The 25314-nt window shown below is 51.4% G+C and overlaps 1 protein-coding gene across 12 annotated transcripts in view; it reads right to left on the reverse strand.

The window, feature by feature from the left end:
• The window catches only part of NCOR2 (nuclear receptor corepressor 2), a 226858-nt gene that overhangs the window by 103330 nt on the left and 98214 nt on the right, over positions 1-25314 (reverse strand). For all 12 annotated transcript variants that reach the window (XM_084217049.1, XM_084217050.1, XM_084217057.1 and 9 more), the window contains exons 5-6: positions 11471-11650; positions 6139-6252 (exon numbers count right to left, since the gene is read on the reverse strand). In XM_084217049.1, the coding sequence (XP_084073175.1) occupies positions 6139-6252; positions 11471-11650 (294 nt within the window). The remainder of the gene's footprint in view (positions 1-6138; positions 6253-11470; positions 11651-25314) is intronic.

A 25314-nucleotide genomic window follows, 5' to 3' on the forward strand; every position in this document is an offset into this window, starting at 1 on the left:
CCTTCAAACACACACTAAGGTTAAAGCGGTGTGCCAGAAAGGTTTTGCCACTGCAAACCATGGCTGAACATTCCACCACCACAAGACTGCTGGAAGTGTTGGCATTGCACAGAAAACTTCCAGAAATCCACATTTCAGCCCTGCAGCAGTTACAGGAAAGCTCCAGGCACCCAACCCAAGAGCCAGGGCTGTGCTGCAGTCTGCCTTCCAGCCTCCCGCAGATTTGGGATCTCTGCAATTCTCATCATTACTTCCAAGACCTGAAAAAGCAGGACATGGCCTTATCTGGTCTGGGTTAATCACAGACAAATCTTCAAAGTCAATACACCTGTTGGGAACTCCAGATCCTGAAACAGACACCAGGACCTTTAAAAAGCCAAAACAAATGAAAGTTTCCTTAAAACCCAATAAAAAAATAAAAGATTTTCAATTACTCCAGGGTAATTGTTTAAATTTTATCTTTTAAAAAGTCTCGTTATTATGCAGAAATGTCAATAGCATCTGAATTCTTGCCTTTCCAGTTTTCCTCCAGACTTTCCAAAAGCCCATTTTGCATCACCAAGCTCAGATGAGGCAGAATAAAAGTTATTAGAAACAAAAGCAAAACAAACAAGACCCTTTCATCAGCCAAACATGAAAAGCCCCCATCCCAACTACCATGTAAACTAGAATTTGAAAAAAGCCTCGTAGATTAAATGCTCAAAAGCACTTTTACTGTTAGGGTCTTATTTACTGCACCAGCTCGGTGCTGACAAGGCAGGCCCGATTCCTCCCTTTCTCATGTAAATCAGGAGTTCATAGAAAATCAGAGTTCTACAGACATCAAATCCCTGTAGGATCTGAGTCACACTCAGTGTCTGTGAGTGGTTAACGGCGAGATTATATTTTGCAATGCTAAAAACCTTCATTTATTTATTCTCTTATTTATGGATAGGGCATTAATGCTTTATGAAGGTATTTGAGGGTAAACTGATAGCTGGGAACGTGCTCTGCACAGACACAACAGCAGCAGGGGATGGAAAAAGTTCCAAACAGCCCTTTGAATTCCAATTTTACAGCATAATGCTGAATTTATAGATAGATAGCTGTGCCCTTTTGAAGGAACAAGCATCAAGACAGAAAACGAATTAAAATTTAATCTTATTGATTTCCACCAGCTCAATCTCAAGAGCAAGACAGACGCTGCTGCTGCTGCTGCTCCCGCCGCCTGCACTGCATCAAACCCAGTTTTTCTGGGGGCTGACAGCAGGGCAGGGATGGGCTCCCCTGGCTGTTGGCACCCAGAGGGGTGACGTGGGGGGACCGGTCCCGCTGTGGTGGGTCACAGCACGAGGTGTCCCCTCCCTGGCACGGTGGCAGGGGACGAAGTCACGCCACGTCCTGACGCGACCTCTCCCTCGGCGCTAAATGAGAGCAATGTTTCAGAGGAAGCTGACGTGAGCTGCTTTGCAGGGACACGGGAGCTGCTTTGTCTGCTGGCCTCTGAGCAGGAGCCCTGCTGGCTCTGGTGCACGGCAGGGACCTCCAAGCACCCATATCTGGCTGGACACGGGCACCTGTGGGCTCCACATCACCACATGGTCACAGAGATGGCACGGGTACCTCTTGTTCTCGTAAGCAGGAGTTTTGGGACACACAGGTGACTTGCAGGAGAATTCACCCAGCCAAGCCATGGTGGGCTGCTGGGTAGCAGCTTCCTCCAGGACACACTGCCAGCCCTGTATCCCAGGAAAGGCACAGAGCAATGCTGCTCTCCTCCCCGGGCTTAGCAAGGGACTTGGAAATTTCCATTTAAAGCACAAAAAAATCTTCAAGCCCAGGTATGTTCAATTGATTTCAAAGGAAGGCAGGTGCAAGGAATCCCGTGAATGCCCAGTGGAATAAAGCTACAGCTAAAAATACACACAGATGATCTGTCCTGGTTATGGGGATTTGAGGTGGAAGAAAGGTAAATTCTGTTGACACATTAACACATCCCAGAGCTGCAAATTAAAGTCCTCAAGGAGACTGTGTCACACAGCCACCACCTCTGAGGTGCCAGACTCAGCAGAGATCAGCTTTCTTCCACAGGGGAGACACTAAAATCACTCACAGGGTCTAATTTAGGAGATCCTCAATATCTCCATCACTGTCAGCCTCTGGATCAACCGGGGCATCCATCCCAACCTGAATTTTCCAGGTAGTTCTGTGCCACCCTACCAGCACCCAGCTCCTGGAGAGGAGCCCCTGAGCACCCTGCAGCCAAAATTGTCCCCTGAGCTTCCCATGGCACTTTTCAAAGGCTCTTGGCAATTTTAGCCCCCGTAACTGTTTTCAAACACAATTTTGTTTCTTCAAGGACTGAAGACACTTTTGAAAATATGACTCAAATGCTTCTGACAATGCTGCCCAATGTCTGTTCTCAGGTTAGTCCACAGACAGTACCAAAAACGGTAACTCCCTTTCTCATAATCCTTTCAGAAATGGTACAGTTGACACTTACAGTTGAAATTTTGGCTCAGATACACAAATGTGTGCTTTTCTGTGTTACAGTCAAGATTGTAAAAGATTTCCCAAAAAGTACATTTTTGGGTGCTACTTCTCAGCCCATCTTTGGACACAAGAGAAAATGGCTTTGGTCAGCACACAGCAGGGGAGAAGGCACCTGGATCTTGAATATCAACTGTTCCTCTACAATCCAAGTCCCCTAAAAGCTTCCCAAATGCAACCACAGCCTCATAGTCCAGCATTTGACTGCGGTCAAGAGCAGCTTCTCTCCACTCTTCCCCAGCAGAATTTGTACAGTCACCTTTTTTTTTCTGGAAATCAATTACATGTCCAGCAGAGTGTGGCAAGAGGGGATTACAGGTCACATTTTCCATAATTATCCTCTCTGACACTGAGGAACTTTTCAAATCATACGCGTTAAGTAGGTCACAAGAGGGAACAGCAGCGTGATGGGCATTTAGCATCAGAAAACCTGAATTTGGAGAAAATGGGATACAGCCCAGCGCCGCCCTCATCCCAACCCCTCATCCATACCCAGCTCGGTGGTGAGAAAAATATATAGACTTCCCTGATGAACCATAAGCTAAAATTAGAAACCATTCACGCCTGCAAAGCCACAGCTATCGCCAAAAGGAAAGTAGGTCACAGAGTGGCTGGCTAACTTGATTTTCCGGCTTTTCTCGCTGCTGTGTCCTCAGGTAACCCCTCCTCTCCCATGGCCCCTTCTGGGGCTCTCCTTTGTTGGGGTATGACTGCGGGCAGTGTGCGGCTCCGGCAGGGCTGGCAGGCGCGGTGGGAACGGGCACAGAGCGGCTGTGCCCGGGGGAGCACAGAGCCCTGCTTCACACAGAGCTCCGCCTGAGCCAGGCAGAAGCCCCTCCACCAAGCTGCTGCCTCCCACCTGCTCGGGGATTGGCACAAGGGCTGGCTTTCTGCCCCTTCCACAACGTTGCTCTTTAAAGATCGTTTCAGGCTTTGCCAGCACTTCTGGGGTGCTTTCCTTTCTCGCCTCCTCCTGAGGCCTGAATATCCTCTTTTTATTTGCATTTCTTAGCGTGCACTGCCTCCCTCAAGCAAGCCACAAGCCAAGCGATGCGAGTAAATCTGGCTTTCCTTCCCTTTGTGCATGGGCTGGAGCCCTGGCTCAGCCATTACCGACGCTTTTCCCACAAGTAGGCCTCCAGGCATCAACTTCACTGCTTTTCCACGGCACAGAAGAGGCAGAAAAGCTTAAAATTTGGCTCAGTGACCTTCATCACTCTAAATCAATACATTTCTATCTGGCTTGCAGGCCTTTGCTCCTACCTTGCAATTAATTGTAAAGCTGCAGGTCAGCACAGGAGTGTCTGGGCTGCTCCCACATTCACAGATGGAAACACCTGGAGGATCTGCTGCCATCAAACCCACCCTACAGCAGACCATCAGCCACTCTTCTCCAACTCACAATCTCAACTCTAACCCCAAGACACTTCCTCTTCCAGCTTTCCTCCTCCTGGCCCCAGAGGCGGAGCAATCACCGCTAAAATGCATCCCAAACATTCAGAGGGGCTGAAAGCTGAGCCCCTGAACGTTCTCCAGAAGGGCAATTACATCCTGATTCCACCCTTGTAACTGGAGCCTCGACAAAGACAACACTCAGCACTCCTTTCCCCTGCAGCCCCAGCTCAGCCTCTCCCTGCTGTGGTACAGGAAAGGCTCCTTGCACCCCTCAGCCATCCCAGCTGGCCAGGGATGCTGCCAGCTCTCTGTGGCCCACAGGCAGATCCTGTCCTCTCCAAAGGAGGAACCTGCCTGCAGCCTGCTCTGGTTTCTGTCAAGCCAAGGGGAAGGTTGGTGGTTGGAGTCTCCTGCCCACAGATGGGCTCCTCACACATGACACGCAAGGGAACTTGACAAGAATAGGGAAGAATCATTCTTTGCCCATCCCTGGCATAATTCAGACATAAACACAGAGTCAGATTTGAAATTATACAAACAACTGGTGTCCAACGTGACCTTTGCTTGCTGGGCACCCACCTGGAATGAGTCATCCATCAAAAAGGCTCATGGTGAAACCCCTGGCACCAAGCTGGCTGAGATCCCCCCCATACTGACAAAGGGACACCACCAGCTCTGAGCACTGCATGTGACAGTGTCCCAGGTGTTATGGCCATGGACTCTCCAGATGAAATGTAGAACTCCATGCTTGCCCTCCACAGTCTCTGCCATCACCCACGGGACAGGGCAGAAATGCCAAGGGACCACCCTGAGTGGTGGTGAGGCTTGGAGAGCAGAGCCTGTCTGCTGTGAGAAGGTGGTGGGAGGGAACGTGTCACCCTTCTGCTGGCATGGGCAGAGACGAGAGGTGGCAAAGCAGGACAGAGGGCTGGCAGGACACCCAGCCCTGAGCTCCAGCTAGTGGAGCCACAATGCAGGCTGTTGGGATGTGATGGCTGAAGACCACCTTTCCCTCCCGCCTCACCACCATCACCCATTTCTTCCCCTCCTAACGTGGTTCAGCTACACAAGAGTGTCCAAGGAGGATGGGGCTCAAATGAACAGGAATATAAATGTTTGAGAGCTCGCTTTTTTTGAGCCTCCCCTCCTGCACAGGAGGCACAAGCCATCTAGCCCAGTGCCCCCAGAGAGGGCACTTGGTGGTGAGAATGGCTTTGAGAACACTCAGCACTGCCCCCAAAGCCCAGTGCTGTGCAGCCATCACCAGCTGGCGCCTGCTAATGCTTCAAACACATCGACCTCAGCCTTCACCCACTCACACAACAGACCGTGCCAGCTCTGGGTTTCCTACTGCTCAGGGAGAGCAGCAGATGGAAAAAGGAAAACCAGGAAAATTGCACTGCCTGGGAGCGCAGGGTAGGCGATTTTTTTTTTCTTTTTAGGAGTCAGGCACCTGGATTTCTGCAGCTCCCAGTGAAATCGCAGGCCTCGCAATTCAAAATAATTAGCGACTGGTAGTTTTCCTTTTATGCAAAATCATCCTTTTTATCCAACACCTAAATGAAAATGAATATGCTTGATTATCTACCAAAGGGCCCAATTTCTGAGCATCGCTCCGATGCACACAGCAAAATTCATCTCTCCTCGGGCTGCTATTACAGGCAAGGGCTGATAAATGAGCGGTCAAGGCAGAGATCCAGAGCCAGGGATGCCAGCCTGACCTTTGCTAATGCTATTTACAGCATCAAATATCCACAAATCCAGCCATGGCTGCACCCACGTCCTTGCTGCTCCAGCCTGGGGGGCTTAGGGACAGCCAGGAGAGCTCACAGCTGGCCTGCCAGGATTAGAGCAGCACAGATGTCACCCTCCATCCATGCAGCCCACCCACCACGGCAAAGCCCACCCCTTGAGGCAGCTTTCAAGCTGGTTCGCTCCCCGGGGAGAGGATGAAGCAAACTGTTTAACAGAGAGGAGTCTGAAGCATCTCTTGAACGCTTCATCTCTAAGGCTGATCACAGGAAATCCTCCAGGCAGGTTCTTCAGAAGACATTAGTGCTCATTTGCACCATCTCCATCTATCCCACTCCCACAGCCTCCACCCCAAAGGTAACACCCAGGAAAACCCCCCCCTGATCCTCACCAACCTCCCCATCCCTGGCCACGGTGACACGGCACCATCACACATTGTCCCTCCACCATCTCCAGACTCACCCTGTTCTCGTCGTAGATGATCTGCACCAAGCTGCGATGTTTGGACTCAATAGGAGGGGGAGAGATGGGTTTTTCAGGCTCTGGTGGTTTGGCTGCTTCTTCCTCCAACTGTTGCTGTGGAAGGAGAGAGGGGAGGAGGAGGGTGAGTCACAGCAAGAAACGCAGCGGTCCCTGTCCACACGAGACTCTCAGTGGTGCCCTGACCGAGGCAGAGAGCGCCATGGTGGGAGAGTTCCTGCCAGCCAGGGGCTGGGGAGGCACGGGGAGAGGGAGGAGAGCTCACAGCAGCCCCGGCCACGCAGGCGCAGCGCCGGCTGCCCCAGGCACCGGCCCTGTGCTCGTGGCTCGGCGTGCTTTGGGTATGGAGGATGAGGACCTGCCTCAAAGGAGCCTCCTGGAACGGGCCCGAGGCTAGAAATAACGATTTTACTGGGAACGCTTAAATGAAACCACAGCTCCAGCCCGGCTCCTTGCTGCTACCTGCCTCTGGAGCTGCTGCTGCGTGCAGGGAGAGGTGGAGGAGCCAGGGGTGATGAGCAAGGCTGCTCTCCACCCTCAGCTTCACCTTCCAATGAATGGAGTGGTTGGAGGACGTGCCTTGGGATGACTGTGCTCCATTAAATGACTCGTGCACCGGCCACCCCTGCGCTTTGCAATATCAGCTGGTCAGCAGCTAAACCTGACATTCCACCTGCAGCACTGTGCCGTGGGAGGAGACATCCCTAAGTTTGAGGAACTGCTCAGCTGAAAGAGGAAATCCCAGATTCCTCCAGGCCCGTCCTGGGGCCAGCCCGTGCGGAGGGAGAGCACAGCCGTGCACGGCAGCTGCGGGGCAGCACAGGCACGGGAGAGGGAGCGGCTGTCAAAAAACGCTGAGGGTTTGCTCCCTGCTAGGCTCTGAATCTCCAAATCTTTGCAGTTGTTTTTCCCTGCAGCTAAAGCATCCCCTGTTGAAGCATGAGGAAAATCGAGCGAGTCTTGTACGAGGAAGAAAATGCACCTGGGACTTGGCTTGCACCAGAGCACAGCGCTGACTTCCCAGAGACCCTGGTGGCCTGAGAAGCTGAGCATCTCTTCCTCCTCCCCACCATCTCTACTCCTCCTGATGACACCTTTAGCACACCAGGGCAGGAGGATACACCTGGGATGAACCCAAGAAAGCACTTAAGCACCCAGACAGGTCGAATGGCTTGGCTGAGAAAACTCACACTCCTAAAATGGTGTTTCAATGGATGAAGCACCCCATGCTGTGCACTCCACCTCCCACAGGCGGATACCTCACCCCACAGAGGGAGAAGCAGCCGTATGGGGAACACCAAAATACAGCCAAAAAAGCTGCTGTTGCCAGCCAGAGTGGGGAGCAGGCTCTGGCAGTGCAGGAGAGCCTGTGTCCCATAAACTGGCATCACCAATGGCCTTAGAGTCACTCCAGCCATGAGTGAGAACAGCCAGGAATTGCCCAGCTTGAGCCATCTGTATCCTGGAGGGGGATGAACCTTTCCCAGCACTGCAGGGATCTGTCCCTTCCTGCCTGCAAACAGCCACACCACGGTGGCACACTCAAGGCTCCAAGCACAGGAACAGCCCTCAGCCCTCTGCTGCTCTCAACCATGGCCACACCTCAGGTGGCCCAAACCACAGGACAGGGGACCAGAGTCCCCTGAGAAGCCACTGCTGAAACCATGGGCTGCAAAGCTGCATTCGGCACAGAAGCAGCACTTCCAGGACCTGCCAGCTCTTCCCTGGTGTCCTTCTAAGGCACCCTATCACACAACCACACTCCCACGGGATAAACTCCAAAAACTCCAAAGAACAAGCCAGCAAAAAGGATCAGATACATCTACTTCTCTTGGGGAAAATATTTGTGTTAAAAAAAAAAAGTCAAAGCATCCAAAACTTGGCTACATCGTTCTGGAAACCCACAAAAATTTTGCCAAGTGGTCGGGTGTGCAGCAAGGGATTTCAGAGGAGAGGGTTTGATGGCCTATCAGGAAACGAAAGTTTGCCACTAAGTGGAGGCTCATTAAAAACAGCTCATTAGAAGAAAAAATACAAATCTAATTATAGCTGAAATACAGTAGAGAATTCAACTCTACTTGCTGTGGTGTAGCAGTGTATGGATATTAAAGGGCCAGATGCTGGGGTGAGGATGTGAGGAGGGGCTGGAGGCAGCACACCTGACTGCAGCCTCGACAGCTACTCCTGGGAGCCGTGGGAAATGGCAAAGCAAAATAGGTCAGGGTTCCCAGACAGGGACAAAATGGATTTCTTAAAGGTCTGCCACAAAAGCCATGCTGGGACTGTGACCTTTACAGGGATGAGAGATGAGTCCTGACGGCTGCACACTCCCTCCCTCCACCCAGCAGTGGCTGCCCAAGACCTCCCTCCTCTCCCCAAATGGAGGACAGGGCAGCAGTGCTGAAGGGATGCAAGATGCCACCACTAGCCACAGCCCTGGCTCCTACAGCACCCACAGGCCACCCCTTCCCAGGTGGAAGAGGTGCCCCCTCCAGCAGAGAGACCCTTTGGTTGGACCCTACAGAGGGACACTGCAGGCTGCAGCACTGGTGGGAAGGTGGGTGATACTGCAGGAAGGTGGGTGATACTGCAGGAAGGTGGGAAGGTGGGTGATACTTCAGGAAGGTGGGAAGGTGGGTGATACTTCAGGAAAGCCCCATCCCTGCAGGTACCAGCTCCCGTGCTGCAGACACCTGCCTGGTGAAGCCAAGGCTGTAACACACACCCAGCTGCCCTCAACCGGGCACTGGGATGCTTCACCTGCCCGGGGAGAGCAGAGCCTTCCAGGCACAGGGCAGCTCTGAAAACCACCTTCAAAGAGAACACAGGAACCTCAGCCCGATGGAAGGGGAAACCCTGGAGCTCTCCACCCAGCCGGCTCCACCTCCATCACCAGGTGGGAGTGTTGTACTCCCGGAGAGCCCTTGGCTGAGCTCAGCGCCCAGGGAGGCTCAGGCGCCGCTGCAGGGAACAGCCCAGCAGTTTATTTCTCCTTCAGATCCCGGTGCTGCTGCCAGGAATAAATGCATAAGGATTATCCTTCCCTGTCAGGAAGAGGGGGAGAGAGGACTCGGAGAGATTTGAGCGCATATGGCGCATGAATGAGCGGGGGATGGCTGACGGAGGTGGCCTCCTGCCAGGGGTGTGCAGGGTTTGGGGAAGGTTTCTCAGCTTTGCTTCTTGCAAAGTCCAGGCAGAGCCTTCCCTGCCATTTTTGGAACAACCAGAAAGAGAGAGATGGTGGATTGTGGTTGGTTGGGATATTTTTTTTTTTTTTTTTTGCACAGCCTTTCCATACAAGTGTATTTAATTACCCTGAGAAGGCCTCCCAAAGACAGAGGGGAAAAGCATTAGGATATTCTGGCTGCATACAATTTCTCCCCTGCTCCACTGACGTTCCTGCAGGAGCAGTATCTGTTCCAGGCTCACTGCTTTCCCTCACTCGTGCTCCTGCACTGACAGCTCAGATGCACAGATGCACAAAACGTTCCTGAAGCATCTCAGACAGGACCCCCTGCTCCAAAAACACATCCTCCCAGATGTGCTAGCTCTGCTGGAGGACTGGGATGGGGAAGGAGGCCATAGTGGGGGGGTCAGTTTTGCTACCATATAACTTTGCCACCATGTGCCAGAAATTTAAAAAAAAAATAGAATAAAAGGAAGGGAGGGGACACTTTTACTGCCAACAGCCACTTTCACCTTCTTCCCCATTTAACAGAGCATTTTTGTGGGCAGGAAGAATCATAAAATTTGTTCCTAGGGAAGAAATAAAGCAACTGAGCAGCCAGCAATAAAAACCCCATTTCCTCATGGAAAGACAGCTTGATTTTAAGGGCGAGGAGCATATGCTGCTCCTGTCAGCATCAGCAGAGATCCCCAGCGTCCCTGAGAAGTCAGGCAGTGGATGATCAGAGCTCACAGCTGCCATGACAGGGACTTTCCCTGCCCTTCCCACTTGGGAAGCCCTTTTCCAGAGCAGGAAATTATCATGGTTGGCATCTCTTTCCTCAAATGTGAGTAAGAAACATGGACCAGCAGCCAGGTGTCCTCTCCAGGTGGGAGAGGGGAAGGGGTGCCTTCACCCCAAAACCAGCAAGAGGAACCTCTGTGGTTTCCATCACTCCAGATGTTCCTCTGGGTCCTGTGAGCTGGCACACAGAGCTCTGCCTCACACCCCCAGCACAGCTGCTTCTGCTCAGACACCTCTGCAGATCCAAAGCAACGCATGAAAAAAAGGGTCCTTGGCATTAATTAAGCCATATTGTTTGAAAACAAAATGAAAATATTCCTGCTTTGTCTTGCAGGACAGAAAGGAATTGTGTTTGGTATAAGAAAATAAAGAGCTCAAGGAGAAGAGCAAGTGCATGCTCATTCTAAAGAGCTTTGACAAACAGCTCAAGTCGAGGTTTTGCTCCATTCCCAACTTCCTACTGTAGCTACAACCCCTTGGGAAAGGTCACTCCTCTTGGGCAGTTTGGGATTAGCAGCCACCAGGGAGTTCAGAAACTCATCCCAAGCAAAGAAAATAAAACAATCAGAAAAAAAAGAGGCAGTGATTTGCTTTAAAAAGTGAAAGCCTTTAAGTCTGTTGGTTTTTTCACAGATGTCCCTGAAGGTTTTGTCATATTAATCTCTTAATGGGTTTATGGTAATTATGTACAGCCCAACACTGGGGGGGGGGGCATCCTTTTGCAGGGGAGTGCTCCTGTGCAGGGTAAAGCTGCAGCCAGGAAGATCAGGTTCAATCCCTGCTCAAGCACAGCCCTGACTGGAGCTGGATCAGATGCTGCTCAAGGCTGCAGAGCTGGAAAGCCCCAGAGAAAGGGGACTGGATGCACAGGAAGGGCCATTTGGTCACTGCAGCAACGTTTCAACAGCCCAGTACTGAATACTGGCAGCAACAGCAGCACTGGGGAGAGACAATTGCTGGAAAGGAGAAAGAAAAGACCTTGTGCTACACTGGGCTGTCCAGATGACTCTGACAACCCAGGCTGTGCTTCCAGCTCTGCTCCTCACCACTTGCACATCCACTGCCAAGGCACTGAGGACACGTTTTTCTCCCTTTATAGGTTCTCTGACATGCAAAGAGCCACGAGCTGGGTTTCCAAAGCTCTCTCCCTCATCGTGTGACTAGCAGCTCCAGACTGCAGCACAGCAGCCACCACCCATGTCCCAGCAGGGAGCGGGGACACGGATGATCCCGCTGCTCCGGCACTGCCACTTCCCCTCTTGTGGCCAGGCAGGGGCCAGGACGGGGCTGTGGCAGCATGCAGCAGCGAGGACACGTGTTCCCCTCCAGACCACAGCCTCCTACCTGCTTCTTCTTCAGCTTGGAGATCTGCTGCTCCACCATGGTGATCTCGCGGTCCACGCGGTCCATGTTCTGGATCAGCTCCTCCTTGGAGAGCCGGGCGGGCAGCAGCTCCAGCTCGGCCTCGCCGTGGGCAGGGCTCACAGGGGACACGGGCTCCAGCTTGCCAGGCAGGCCACGCTCCTGGGAAGCGTAAAACAACCAGATCATCTCTCTCCCAGGAGACTCTGGATCCTTCTCTCATCCTCCCACAGCTCCCTGGCCCGTTCCCAACCTTCCGAGATGCACAAAACCCTCAAAAAAACCTGCTAGACGAGGGAGTACCAGCTGTCAGATCACATCACCACAGGGCTCCACAACCTCCAGCATCTCCAAAGAGAACCAGGTTGCTCTCCCAGGGACAGACAGCAGCTCTTCCTCCTGACAAAGCCTCAGAGGCTCACCCCACCCTGAGTGCTGCTCATGTTCTTACAGAATCAATAAACCACCCACATTCAGGAGCTCCCAGCACCACTGTCCCTTCAGAGGGCTCAGAGCTACACCTTCTCTCAAGGAAAAATGAGACACCACAATCATGTCCTCCTTGGGCCAGAGACAAGAGCAGCATGAACCATGCCAAAGGAGAAGGGGCTATGAGGGCAGCCCCTGGGAGAAAAGGCTCCTAGCTCCTTCATAGCTCTCTTTCTCCATCTCTTCCCAAGCCCTGGGCATACCCTGAGTGTTGGATGTTGAATGCATCCATCCAAATATGGAGAAAAACGGGATAAGTGAGCCAAGATAAAAACAGACCAAACTGACGTTTTTCAAATTCCAGGTGAAGAGGCTCTCAGCTCAACAAGACCCTTCAAGTCAGAGAGACTGGAGAGATCAGCAAAACCTCCATGGCCGTGACAGGGAGTGGCTCTGATGCCCCAGGGCAGAGGGAAAACACATGGAAGCATTCAGCTTTGCCCTCAGCAGCCCAAGTGGTTGGTATGGCAGGAGCATCCTGCAGCCAGGCTGCCCCTCCTGCCTCACTGAGTATGGCAGGAGCATCCTGCAGCCAGGCTGCCTCTGCTGTCTCAGGTATGGCAGGAGCATCCTGCAGCCAGGCTGCCCCTCCTGCCTCCCCCTTCCCCTCTGCAGCTCCCAGCAAAGCAGCCCACTTCTGCCATCCAAGCTGCCTGGATGAGCCTGCACAGCACAGGTGAGCACACCTGGGATGAGGCAGCTGTTTAACAGCCACTGGCCACACAGATGGGATCACAGCACACCACCAGCCTACCCTGACCCAGGACACTCCTCTGGCAGCCACCCAGAGCTTAATTAAAAGTTTATCTATTCATTTGCTTAGTGAGTGGATGGATTTCTTTTCCTGGAGGGGGAGAAGAGGAGAGGTGGCTCCATTGGTAACCCTAAACCACTGCCAGGCTGGGCAGGCAGCACAGTGCAGCTGCTGGGAGGGGAGGGATGGGGCAGGCAAACAAGGCAAGAAGTTCACACAACTCTGCCACCTTCATTACTGCAGCCCTGCAGAGAGCCAGCATTGTTCTGTGCTGAGCACCCTCCCCTCTGTGCTGACACCTGTGAAAGGCCAGGGCTGAGCCTCTGCTCAGGCAGCCCCTCCTGCCAGGATGGAGCTGGATGGTGGCTTGTGGACCCCTCTGTGCTCCCCCAGCTAACCAGGCTGGTGGGTGATGGCTCTGGGTCCCTCAGCAGCCCTGCTGCAGCTCATGCTGAACGTGGTGAGTGTGCAGATTCCACCCAGCACTGCTGAGCATCCCAACAGCAGCTGCTGTGAGACCTCCACTCCTCCCTGCCGGGTGCAGCCTGGAGGCACCAGTGCCCTTCCCACTGCTGCCATCAAGGGACAGAGAGCAAAGGAGCGCCCCAAAACCCCACTCCCACTGTCCTGCCTCAGCCCATCCAGCCCAGGAGCACAAAGGCACCAGAAAGGCTAAGCTAGTTGTGTCCAGCATCCATTCAGAAGAGAAGTTAGAAGAACATGAGAGCTTTCTGCAGAATCCTGAAGAGAAGACCCTGTCTTGTTTTACTTTCCCAGCATTAGACATCAAAAATGGTCAGTCTGCTGCCATAGGAAGGCTTTGTGTTCTCCACAACTGGGGTTTTTTTTTGTGGTTTTGGTTTTTTTTCAAGTCAAGACGAGCAGGACAACCACAAGCAGCAAAAAGATAAATTAGCTGTTCATAAAGTCTTGTTCAGATTAAGGCACAGGAAGGGGAAGTGGCAGTGGGTAGGCTTTTCTAAAGGAAAGGAAGCTACCTGCCAAAAATTCAGGAGAGAAAGGCTCCTCACTGTGCACATGAAATAAATGATACTCTCTCTTGCCTGCCAATGTGCAGGACAGGGCATCTTTAAACTCCTACTTAGAACAAAACACCTTGGGAACCTGGTCCTGATACATTTTTATCTTTTTACTTTGCGGAATGTGAAGCAAAAGAGCTGCAAAGCTGAGTAAGGGAAATAGCTGCAAGTCACAGCACAAACATCATCATTGTCTGGTATTAGGAGATGATTACAGCAATAGAGAGAGGCAATGTCCTTGGACCTCACAAACTGGGCACTGTCATGTCACAAGCACCTCTCCAAATCAACAAAATGACAAGCAGCAAAAAGAAGGAAAAACCAAAACTAAAGGCAAAAAAAAAAAAATCTCGTCTGTGCAGTGCTGACATCCAAAAAGCAGAGCTCGTGGATTTATGCAAGGCATAAAGAAGCCCTTATAAATCACAAGAGTGGCCTGAAAAGAGGCGTGCCAAGACAAGAGTCTGCTCAGAGCATGGGGAACACCCCAATGGTCAGAGATATTTCAGCTAGTCCTCTGCTTCTTACAGCTCTCAAGAAACCCTCAAAATATATTCCCCTGCTCTAGACAGTGTCATACCCTGAGCAAGTGCAGTGCGAAATGTGAAATTCTCCTTATTAACGTGAAGTCACAGACTTCCCAACCAGCAAGAGCCAGGAGAGGTGGAATAAATCTGCTGGAGGGAAGAAAACAATTACTGCATTACTCAAGTTGATATTTTCTCAGTAATTATACTGTTTCCATGTGATTTGTTTTTACACATGGCTAACAGCTACTGCAGCTCCTGTTTATCCCTGGCCTTGTTTTGTGATTTATATGATAACAAGGGTGGGTGTGAGGGGGGCAGAGGCTGCACAAACCTCCCCGCAGCAAGAGGAGGTGCTGGCACTGAAGAAAACAATTATCACTGAGGAGGTTGTCAAAGAGCAAGGCCAGACTTTGGGGTGGGTTTCTTCTGCATGCTTCAGAATAAAAATTCCCAACACAGCTAAGGGAGCAAGCCTGCTATTCCCTATTAAGCAGTGACTTTAAATACTTGCAAGAAAGAAAGGAAGGAAAAGGATAAGCCAACTGCCTATAGATGCCTTGAAGAGCAAGCAAATCTCCAGGTAAATCTGATGTCCCTGCCTTCAGACACACCAACACTGAGCCCACAAGAAAAAATTACATTGGGAACCCCCAGGGGGGGTGTACCAGGACACACTGGAACCTGCACCAGCTCATCTCCACCTGCTTATTTTGCATTACTGACCCAGCTCTGATACTCACAGAGAATTCATGTGAGGTGGAGGGATTTAAAAACACCTCTGTGCCATGCTTCAGGTCAGCACCTACAGCTGGATGCAGCCCAGCCTTCCTGAAGGGTCACTTTTCCAGCTACTTCCCACCCTCAGGAGACAGCACATTGCCAGCTATGCTCCATCTGCGCCTAACTCTCTCTGCAAAGTGCATTTTGACCTTGCTGATCCCTTGACTGCATCAGCTGCCTCTTCAAAACTCCCCAGTGGAGCTTCCAAACCTCCAGAGGCCAGGAGTGTGTCCCAGGAGAACAGAGCTGCCTGCCTGGATGAGCCTCAGGATCCCAGCAGGGCACACGGCGTTTGCCCTACATCTCATCCTCGCTAAGCCCAGGTCTCTCTCTGCCTCTCTAATCCAGATCATTAGTGATGTTCCCCCAAGCCCAGGACAGAGATTTAGGGATGCCAACATCATCTCTTCCACAGTCTGTTCACTTTCTAATTATCAGCCAGCAGCAGCATTTCCTGCTGCAGCACCAGGAGGGATTAAGAGGTGTTATCTTCAACTCCTGCCCACTCACACATCTCCTGTCCTCACGGGCTGGAGGGGATTGCCAAAGCAGGCAGGATAGGCTGGGGCCACTCAATTTGTGCTCAAATTAATTCCCAAAAAAGCCTCACATGAACTTGTGATCAGGGGATCTCCTTGCGGGGATGCCTCCACCACCTGAGCCTCTCATGGCAGCACTGAGCCAGAGAACATTCCAGCACTCCCCCAGCCAACACCCCTCCCAAATCCCCATCCATGTGGGGCTGTGCCACACTGCAGAGCCAGCAGCTCATCCTCCCTGTCCAGGAGCCCAGGGATGAGCAGCATCACACTCTGAGCAGACACTGAGCCCCCAGGGCTTCCCACACTCCCTGGGATGAGAACCAAGCAGGAAAGCAGAGTCAGGTTTTTAGGTAAAAACACGCATATAAAACTCCTAAGTGAGCCAAATACAGACTAAAGGAATTTGGTTTTTTAATTGGAAGAGCGTCCAGCACATTCTGACATATCTTAAGCCCCAGCATGACAGCACTGACAGAGGGAAAAAGTTATGGAGCTGAAAATTAATGTCTCCTTTCCCCAGGGAGGTGCACGAGTACAAAAAGTCAGGGAGTCCGAGCAGTGAAAAGTACATCGAGTTACTGCAATTCTTTTGTTCCTGGCCATCTGCTGTGCTAACAGCTCTTTCTGCACCCTGGCCCCCCCAAACGAGGTTTTAATTCTTAAATTCTGCTGGGCTCTTGCTGGGCTGCATCCCCACGTGCTCCAAGGGCTGCAGGAGCAGGATGGAGACGTGAGTGTGCTCTGGGGAGCACCTGGGTGCTGCTCACCAGCCAGGAGCACCTGGGTGTTCCCCTGCAAGGCCAACCCCGAGGGACGCCAGGTGTGGGACCAAGGCAGCATCCTCCTCCTTCCTCCATCCCCACTCTCCACGGCATGTGCAAAACAGGGATCTCTTTCACTCACTACGTGCTCTCATGGGAATTCATGAAGCTGGAGACCAAGGAGCTGTCTGAAGACAAAGACAGGGGTTTTTAAAAATTTAATTTATTTCTTTTTAAATAGATCTGACTTTATGAGCAGGCCCACGAAATTCCTTTCCTCCGTAACCCAGCTGAATTCCACGCAGACAGAGCAGAAAACATCCCAACAATTTCTAAAGCTTGCACGAAAGTAGGTCAAAAGACTTCCCCCAATGTTTCAACAGCTTGAAGCAATTTAATTGCAAAACCAGTACCAAATGCTGACCCCTCCCTCCCTGCCTCCCCTCCCCGGCAGATTTACGAGGGTGGTAAAACCTTGCCAGCCAGAGCCTCAGTAAATGCAGTAACCAAAGCCTCGTATCTGCTCTCACAAAACTCGCTCGTGCTCTAAAGAGCTGCTCCATGGTGTTCCAGGGAACAGATGCTGCCTCTGGATCTCAGCACTGCAGAATTCTACGGCAGCACCAGCAAACACGCTCACGGACTCAGAGGCAGCCTGAAATAACGGGTCAAATTCGGAAATCCTGACTCAGGCAAACTCCCAGAGCCGCCGAAGGCATTACCCGACAAATGGATGCTGCGCTTCCCATTCCCTTCCTGCGTTTCCCCATTAGTGGATAATAATTGCATTGAATGCCAACGCTCCCCACTGACTTACAGGAGTGATGAATTCTCACCTACCCATCTACTCATTACAACGAGGAGCTAATTGCTCCACCTCTCATTAAGGACTCCCCAACACTGCCTATTCTGCATCCCTGGATTTTCAGCTGACTTTAAGTTTGTTCAAACAGTAACTGTCTGGACTGAAATTTTCCATGCTGAATATCAGCTTTAGGCACTTCTACTCTTTTTTTCCCTTTTTCTTTTTTTTTTTTTTCCTCTAAACAGGGAATTTCAGCCAAAACAACTCTGTCACTTCCAAGAACGAGTTTAAAAGAAAATATGCCTTTCTGCAACATTCAGAAAGATTCTGGGAACTTTTTCTTTGAGCATCTTCAGTACAGTTGATACATCTGGTAAGACTCTCTGCCAGCGATTTGCCTTTTGTTAACACTGAAAAAGTCTCCAAGTCAAAGGAAAAAAAATTAATAAAAATCTCATCTTGGTCCTTGCCTTAGGGGAATGACTTGGAACTGAGCAGGCAAGCAGAGTGAGGTCCTGGTGCTGGGAAGCCGTAGGAAAGGTATTGCACTTCTGCAAAGGGAAGGAAAAGGCTGACATGGAAGAGATGCTGGCATGTGTGGAGCATTCCAGGCCAACAGCAAATGCCCCAGAAGATCTGTGAACAAATGCACATGGTTTGGGCAGGTACAGAAAGCCTGAGCCCACCCAGCAGAGGAGAGGATGGAGCAGGGCAGCCAGTGACCTGCTCAGCATAGGGCAGAGCCTGCCCCAGGCTCGGATCAGAGGGGCAGCTACAGCAAACACAGGGTCCTGCTGCTTCCAGCAGACAAGGGGAGGACAAGTTAAACTCAAACCCTGCCACTCCTCCATCTGCAACTTTAATGCTCTTTCTATAATTTGTTCAGCCAGCAGCCACCCGTGCTGACACTGCACACACGAGCTCATGTCTGAAACCTCTTAAAAAGAATCAAACTGTGATTGCATGACGTGCCAAGGCAGGGAGGGAAATTTTTAATTGCCCAATTTGGCACTCAGCCAGGCAGCAGGGTCACCCCCGGCTGCAGAGCAGCAGTTTAAAGGTAATGGGGAGCTCACAGCTCCTCCTTGCTGGGGCTCCAACCTCCCCTGCACTCCCCTGGGGTCAACCCATTTTGAGCAGCTTTCACAGGAATCTCTGAATCATCACCAGAGCCTCTTTTTGCATTTCTACTTGCGCCTGCTGCTCAGGAGTTTCTTTAGGAAGGCAGGGAGGTGCCTGCCTGGGGGTGCAGGCACAATCCCCAAACCTCCTGTGGCAGCCTCAGAATCACCTTGTCACCTAACCCAAGAAACCTCAGGGGAATGAACACTCACTCCATGCCTTTAAAGCTTCAGTCTCCCAATTTATCTTTTTTTTTCTATACCACTCATCCTCTTTCAATTACCACATGCAAGTTCTGAGTCTTCTCAGCCTGTCAACCAGGCAGGGATGAAGCCTCAAGGTCCACATTAACCCCAGCAGGCAAATTCCCTCTGAGAGAAGGTGCTGGAATAGTCCCTGCCAAATCCCAGCTGTCCCTCAAGCAGGCACAAAGTCCTCCAGGCCTAGATATCCTGTGAAAAGCAAGCTCAAGTGTTGTAAAAAAGGCTTCTGCAGAATAAAAATCCCTTTTTATACCCATGCAGTACTCCAGTGAACAGCACAAATGCCATTGCACTGCTGGGACAGCGCCTACATCCACACCCATCAGTCCTGCAGAAGTGGGAGCTGGGCACTACATCTGCTCTCTGCTGAGCATCCCATCAAAAACCACAATTTCACACCGACTGGAAAAGCTACATCAGCCAAAAAAGCAGGCAGGCAAGCAGTGAACAGGACTGCAGCCACTGCAGCATCATGTGCTGGAAACACAGGGCCAGGTCCTGAGGCAGGCTCAGCACCAACACAGCCAGCACTGTCCCGGGCTGCTGGGACACCAGAGCCCCGTTGGGATGGCTGGGAAGGGCAGCACAGAGCTCCACAGCACGGACAGGGCAGCCAACCTCCTGCTGCTCTGCTCCCAGGAGGACTGACAGGGTGCTCCCAGGTGGGCTGTGCCCCAGGAAGCTCCAGCTCCTCCACTGGGTGATGCCAGGTGCATCCTCCAGCACATGGGCAAAGATGGGGGGAGGAGGGAAAATCCACCACGGCAGCTTCTCCAAACCTCACTGATTTAAAAATAAAAAATTGAGGGGAAATGAAAAGACAAAAGCCCTTCTCAGCCTGGTGTTATCAAGCAGAGGAAATGAGACTTCTAAAGCTCCCATTCAGAGAGGAGTGGGGGAGAGAAATCCCACTCCAGACGCACTTGAGCGAACAGCTTTTGAAATGGAAATGTTGCTCTTCAGAAACATTTAAATTTCCTCCTATTGCCAGGGAGGAGGCAGGAGGCCGAGGAGGAGCAGGGACTCCTCAGGCACACACATCCCAGCGGGATACACAGGGCAGCCCTGGGAAGCAGGGAGTTAATCAGGACGGCACACAACATCAATATTGGGAAGATGGCTTGAAGGGGAATCAGATTTAGAGGGGAGGGAAGGGAATGATTGAAGACAGCTCTATTTAACCACTACTGCTGCAAGTGAGATACACTTAAAAGCAGCTCACACTCCTGCTCTCACAACCAAAATTATGTTCCCCAAATCCCAGAGACTGAGCTGCCTACCAAGGAGGAGACTGACTGATGGAAAAAGGAAATGCAAACAAGATCTAAAATGGCTTGAGCAACAGCTGAGCTGCGTTGTGGGACAACCCAGACCACCTCTTGCACGCAAGAGCCACTGCAGCAAGCCAAGGATCCCAACAAGTCTCCCAAGACTCACAGCACAGGATGGGGAGTCCCAGGATGATGTCCTGGATGATGTTCAGCCCCAACAGCTCCCGCTCCAACTGTGTCAGCTCCCCAAACTGAAGTAACTGCTCCTAACGGAACCCAGCGAGCTGTGCCTGCCAGCTGCATGTCACCAGCTCACTCCAATGTCCCCAGGGTCACCAACACTCTGGCTGTGCTCTCAGGTATACGAAGCAGGACATGAAATACCTCTCAGCTGTAAAAACCATGAGGGACACAGTGGGGACACCACCTCTGCTGCCTCTCCACCGCCTGAGGAATCCACCAGCAGCCCCCAAGGCGGCACAAAGCACATCCAGTGATCGTCCCAAACACCCCACAGGCAGCTCTGGGACACACACAAGTGGGGACCTGGGACACAGCCCCAGCACCCCAGCAGGCTCGGTGCCGACAGGAGCACGGGTGGTGCACAGACTGTCAGCTGCACCATCCATCAGAGCCCAGTGCTCAATGCTTTATTGTTCTAATAATTGTGCAGACACGTGGAAGGGGCTGCCTCGACACTGGCCACTTGTCTGAGGAGCGTTTTGCTTGTTTGAGGAGCCATTTCCTTCGCTGCTCTCTGGTTTTCCATCAGGAGGTGGCATCCTGCAGTGCCAGCCCTCCCCAGCCCATGGGGCAGGACAGTGGGAGGAAACAGCATCCCCCAGCACCAGGGAACACAGCAGGATCTGCTGTCCCAGATCTCAGCTGGCAGCCAAGCCCTGCACACACTATATAAACCTTATGTGGGAGTTTTGGGTTTAGGTGGAGATTTTTATACTATAATAACCCTGCCCCATTCAGCACTAGAGATGGGCCCAGGGTGTTGGGAGCATCAGGGTGTCTCAAATGTGTCACACTTTCAGCATTGCTCAGCTCTGCCATCAGAGCAAGACTGACCATGGAAAAACCAAATACCAACAGAACACGGGACAGAGCAGTTCCCAAAGGCTCAGAGCAGAAACACCACTTCTACCTGTGAATGGCTGTGGGAGCTGCTCAAAACCACAAACCTCTCCCAGCCCGTTCCGGCAGAAAACCATGAAGCACCTCTGCTTCCCCAGACCAGGGAATTACAGAGAAACCTGAACATCTCAGCTCCCATAGCAAGAATAAGCCCACAGTGAATTTGTTATTATCTGTTAGCAAAGCAGCAGCTTCCCACCAAGGCTGGAATTTCCATCTTGGTTTGGCAGGCACAGGGCTGTGAAATGATTACTGTGTTTACTTTTCCTTTGCTAACTATAAAATCCCATTCCACTGCCCTGCCAAGAATGACTGAAGCTAATAAAATTCAGGCATTTGGAAGAAAGCAATAATAAACCTCCCTTTTGGGGCCTTTATGATGAAATTTCCCCACTCCAATCAGCGATTATGCTGCATTCATGAACACTAGTGATGTCTCCAAGTGCACCCAGATTGACTCAAATCAATATTTAGCTTTGCTCGAGACTGGGAGTCTTTCTCCTTGTGGCAGCTGAAGGCAGAATCACTCAACAAGGCTAGAAGAAGCCTTTGAAAAAACAGCTTACAAGAATAGGAGGCAGCATACATAAATATATAGGTATATAAAAAAATGTAGGCTTTTCATTTACCTTAAAACCTATAGAAAGTATATACACATGATTTCGCTGATTTACAAATCTCTCTCCAAATACAGTGAAGCCTTTCATATAATGCACTGTATATATTTATATACACACACCTGCCTATTCTTTAGGAGGTTTTAGTGTTTGAAAGCCTGCAACGTTCCTGTGTTTACATCTGCCACTCTGTCTGCTGCAACACATTAGCTGCTGGGGGCAATCTGTTCTACATCATACCTGAGATGGCTGGCATGAAATAAAATAACACAGGCCTGAAAACCAGCTTGAAATAAAAGCCTGTGCTTGGTATGGTCACGTAACCACAAGGGACAGCTTGACCTGCACGAGGCAATGGCTCCTTTTTAAGCAGTTATGGGAACAGCAGCGTCCAAAGTGGTGATCAGAAGGCAGAAAGGATCACTGCTGCTCCTCAGGGGACAGCACAGAGGAGAGAAATCAGTCCCTATTGGGGCAGTGACCACAGCACGTCGCTCGAAGTCAAGCCTAGGAAGAAGCATTACTGTGCAGGCAGAGGAGGGGATGCAGTGCCGTGGCAGCAGAGAAATCTGTTGTGGGCACATGCTGGAGCAGGATGCCACAGGCTCGGCAGCCCTGGGAGAATCCCTCAGGATGCAGCAGAGGACTGGGAAACACCACAACCACTGCCCATCTCCTCCTCTCCTGCTCGGCACTGCCAGAGCACAGTGTGCTTTTTCCTCTCAGGTGCAGGATTAAGGCCAGATAAGGGCAAGCAGAACCTGGGCAAAACACTGGCACTCACTCAGTGCTCTGTCAGAGCACTGAGATGAGCAAAGAGCAACGAGACAGAGGTCAGGACTGCAAGGAGGTGGTTCAGATCATTTCATCCCACACTGCTTCTCCCCACTAATTCCTACTTTTGCTCCACCAGACCTGGGGTAGAACAAAGCACATGAGCCAGTTCTGCTGCTGGGTAAAAGCCCATTTCCAAGGACAGAGGGAACAGGCTCCACTGTGCTCTCGCTCCTTATCCTCCTGGAAAAAGGTGCCAAGAATTAGAATTACATTTTTCGAGAGCAGCAGAACAAGCCAAGGGCCTGTCAGCTTGTCCTAAAACAACCCCTCTCTGCTCTCTGAGCACGCAGCCAGCATTCCTGACACACACCAGCGTCCAGCGCCCCCCGGCCCCCCCATGCAGCATGGGGGAGCCAAAAAACCCTCAATGTGCTCTGCCTAAAACACAGCCAAGGAGCTTTTCTGTTTAAAAAGCAAGTTTAGGTCCAAAAAGAAAGGAGGTTTTCAGCGAGTGATTTTAACTAGGCCCTTTGGCACTCGACAGTTCCTCTCTTGTTATGGATGCTAAGGGCGTTGTTGGGAGATGAAGCTCCACGAAGCACAAACGTGAAGACACAGAGCTTTAGCAAGGGCTGTTGCCATGTTCAGTATGTTATTACAGCTCCATCACCACAGGCACAAAGAGCAGCACCTCATCTCTGCCAAATCCATCTCTGGAATCACTCCCCCACTCCGTCCCCTCCAGCAGCAGCAGGCAAACACCACTGATTGCTGTTGCATCTCCTCCACAGCTCCCACCCCATGCTGGGAAGGAAGGTATTAGCATGAAATACCCTCCTCCTCAAAACACAGCACCCAGAATCAATCTGAGGGTGTCACAACTCACTGCCTTTCGTTGTGTGAGTCAGGACTGCTGATGGGCTGCACTTCCCAGCCAGGGAGAAGTACAGTGGCCAACATGTGCTCGGTGCTGTACGTCCACAGAGAAGTCACCCGAGTTGCTCCCAGGAAGACCCTTGGGTAGAAGGGCATGCAGGATGCTGAACAAGGAGGGAGGAGCAGTTCATCTGTGAGATGTACAAGCTGGCAAATTGGTAACAACCTCCTGCTGCTTGGGCACCTGCACTAACTGGACAGATCCCAAACAACCCATCCTGGAGTGTGCCTGGATCTGGTGGGAGCTGGAGCAACGCTCCCTGCCCAGCCCCCTCCCAGAACATGAGGGAAAAGAAGAAAACAGATCAGGAAGAGACTGCAAGGGAGGGAAAAACACTGGGATGTCCTTGTTACCAGGACTAAACTCTTCCCTTGACTTTCATTCCAGGAGAGGGGGTCTTTTTAACACAAATGAACACAACGAGTTGAGCACAGGCAAAAATGGTGGCTGGCACACCCATCCTCACCCCACACCATCCTCATGCTCTGGAGACCAGCATCAGTTCCTGCTATACCAACACTATTTCCAAAGTCCCACCTGAGGACTGGCAAAGTAGCAGACCAGCTCTCCTCTCTCCTGCATTTCCAGGAGAAAACAAGGCACACTAGAATTCTTGCTGTCAGATAAAATAGATGCAAACAGCATGTACAAACACTTCCTAGATGGAGAAGAAAAGTCTCTGTGAATGCACACAGCACACCCAGCTCAGCACACTGCCTACTGCAAGCACAGAGCCAGAAATATTTCTTCCAATTACAGGGGTGAGGCACACAAAGTCAGGGGACTTTCTTTCCCTCCAGCAGATCAGGTGAGATGTCGCACTGCGCGAGCCTTGTAATATTGACTGAGTGGAACAGAAAAGTCCAATTATGCAAATGATGAAGCAGGTTCCTGAGAAGCAGCCAGCCTTATCGCACCGTCCTTCGCCACCGCTGTGGCTTGAAAGGCAATTTAAAAGGTTGTTTGGGATGTCAATCACCACAAACGAGCTGAAGAAGTGTGAAACAACCTCTGCTTGAGGCACCATCAGTTCTCCTGTTGGTTTTCCAGCTGCACTGAGCCTTGGCCCTGCTGTCTGTGGCCACTGCAGGCTGGAGCAGACAGGGCAGGGGAGAGCTGGGCTGCAGGCAGCTCAGGGAAGGGTCAAAGGTGTTTTTATATCCTGCCTGTGGAATGTTTCTGCAGCCCATGGGGGCTTTTCCTGCCATACCCGAGTCTCTCAGACCACAGTTCAGTTCTTTGGAGCTTCAGCTGAGAAATGGAATAAAACCAGTTCAATCATGGTGCTCCTTTCCTTCGCCCCTCAGCCCAGGTCCAGATGGAGGAGCCAAACATCTCACAAGGACTATGCAACGCCCAAAAGCATCTGTTTCTCAAATGAAACCAGCACAAATCCATGCATGGGACAGAGATTCCAGAGAGAACACTCCTCAGGCTGTTCCCTTGGCTTCCACACTGGTGCATGGCACGGGCTGCTGACCAGCCCCTGCAGCCATCCTGGCACAGTGGGCAATGGAATGGACTGCCAGGCATGCCAGGCACACCACAGGAACACAATCCCAAAAGTGTGTGTTCACACACAGCTGAGCGGGGCTTGACACACTGACACTCATCCCATCCTCCCATAATTTGAAAATTATCTTCAGAGCAGGGAGGAAAGCAGGGGGGGAATCCAGCCAGAAGTGTTTGTGCTGTGGCAACGTGAACAACGCAAATATTTCAGCTTTTAAATATGTTTGGAATGACAGAGAATGCCAACACGTCCCTCATCTTCCCAGAAATAGCTTTGAATCATTGCTCCACTAACGTAAATTCCCCACCCCACCAAATAGGTTTTTTTTGCAACCAGATTTTTTATCAGGCACAAGTCGACAGTGTGAGCAAGCACATGGCAGATGGGTGGGTGTCAAACACATCACAGGAGGATCCTCCTGACTCCACAGCCCCAGATCCACTCGAGCTGCTGGACCCAACAACCCCAGGCCACCCACTCCT

The sequence above is a fragment of the Fringilla coelebs genome, assembly GCF_963513975.1.
Source record: "Fringilla coelebs genome assembly, chromosome: 17".
In the NCBI taxonomy this organism is placed as follows: Eukaryota; Metazoa; Chordata; class Aves; order Passeriformes; family Fringillidae; genus Fringilla; species Fringilla coelebs.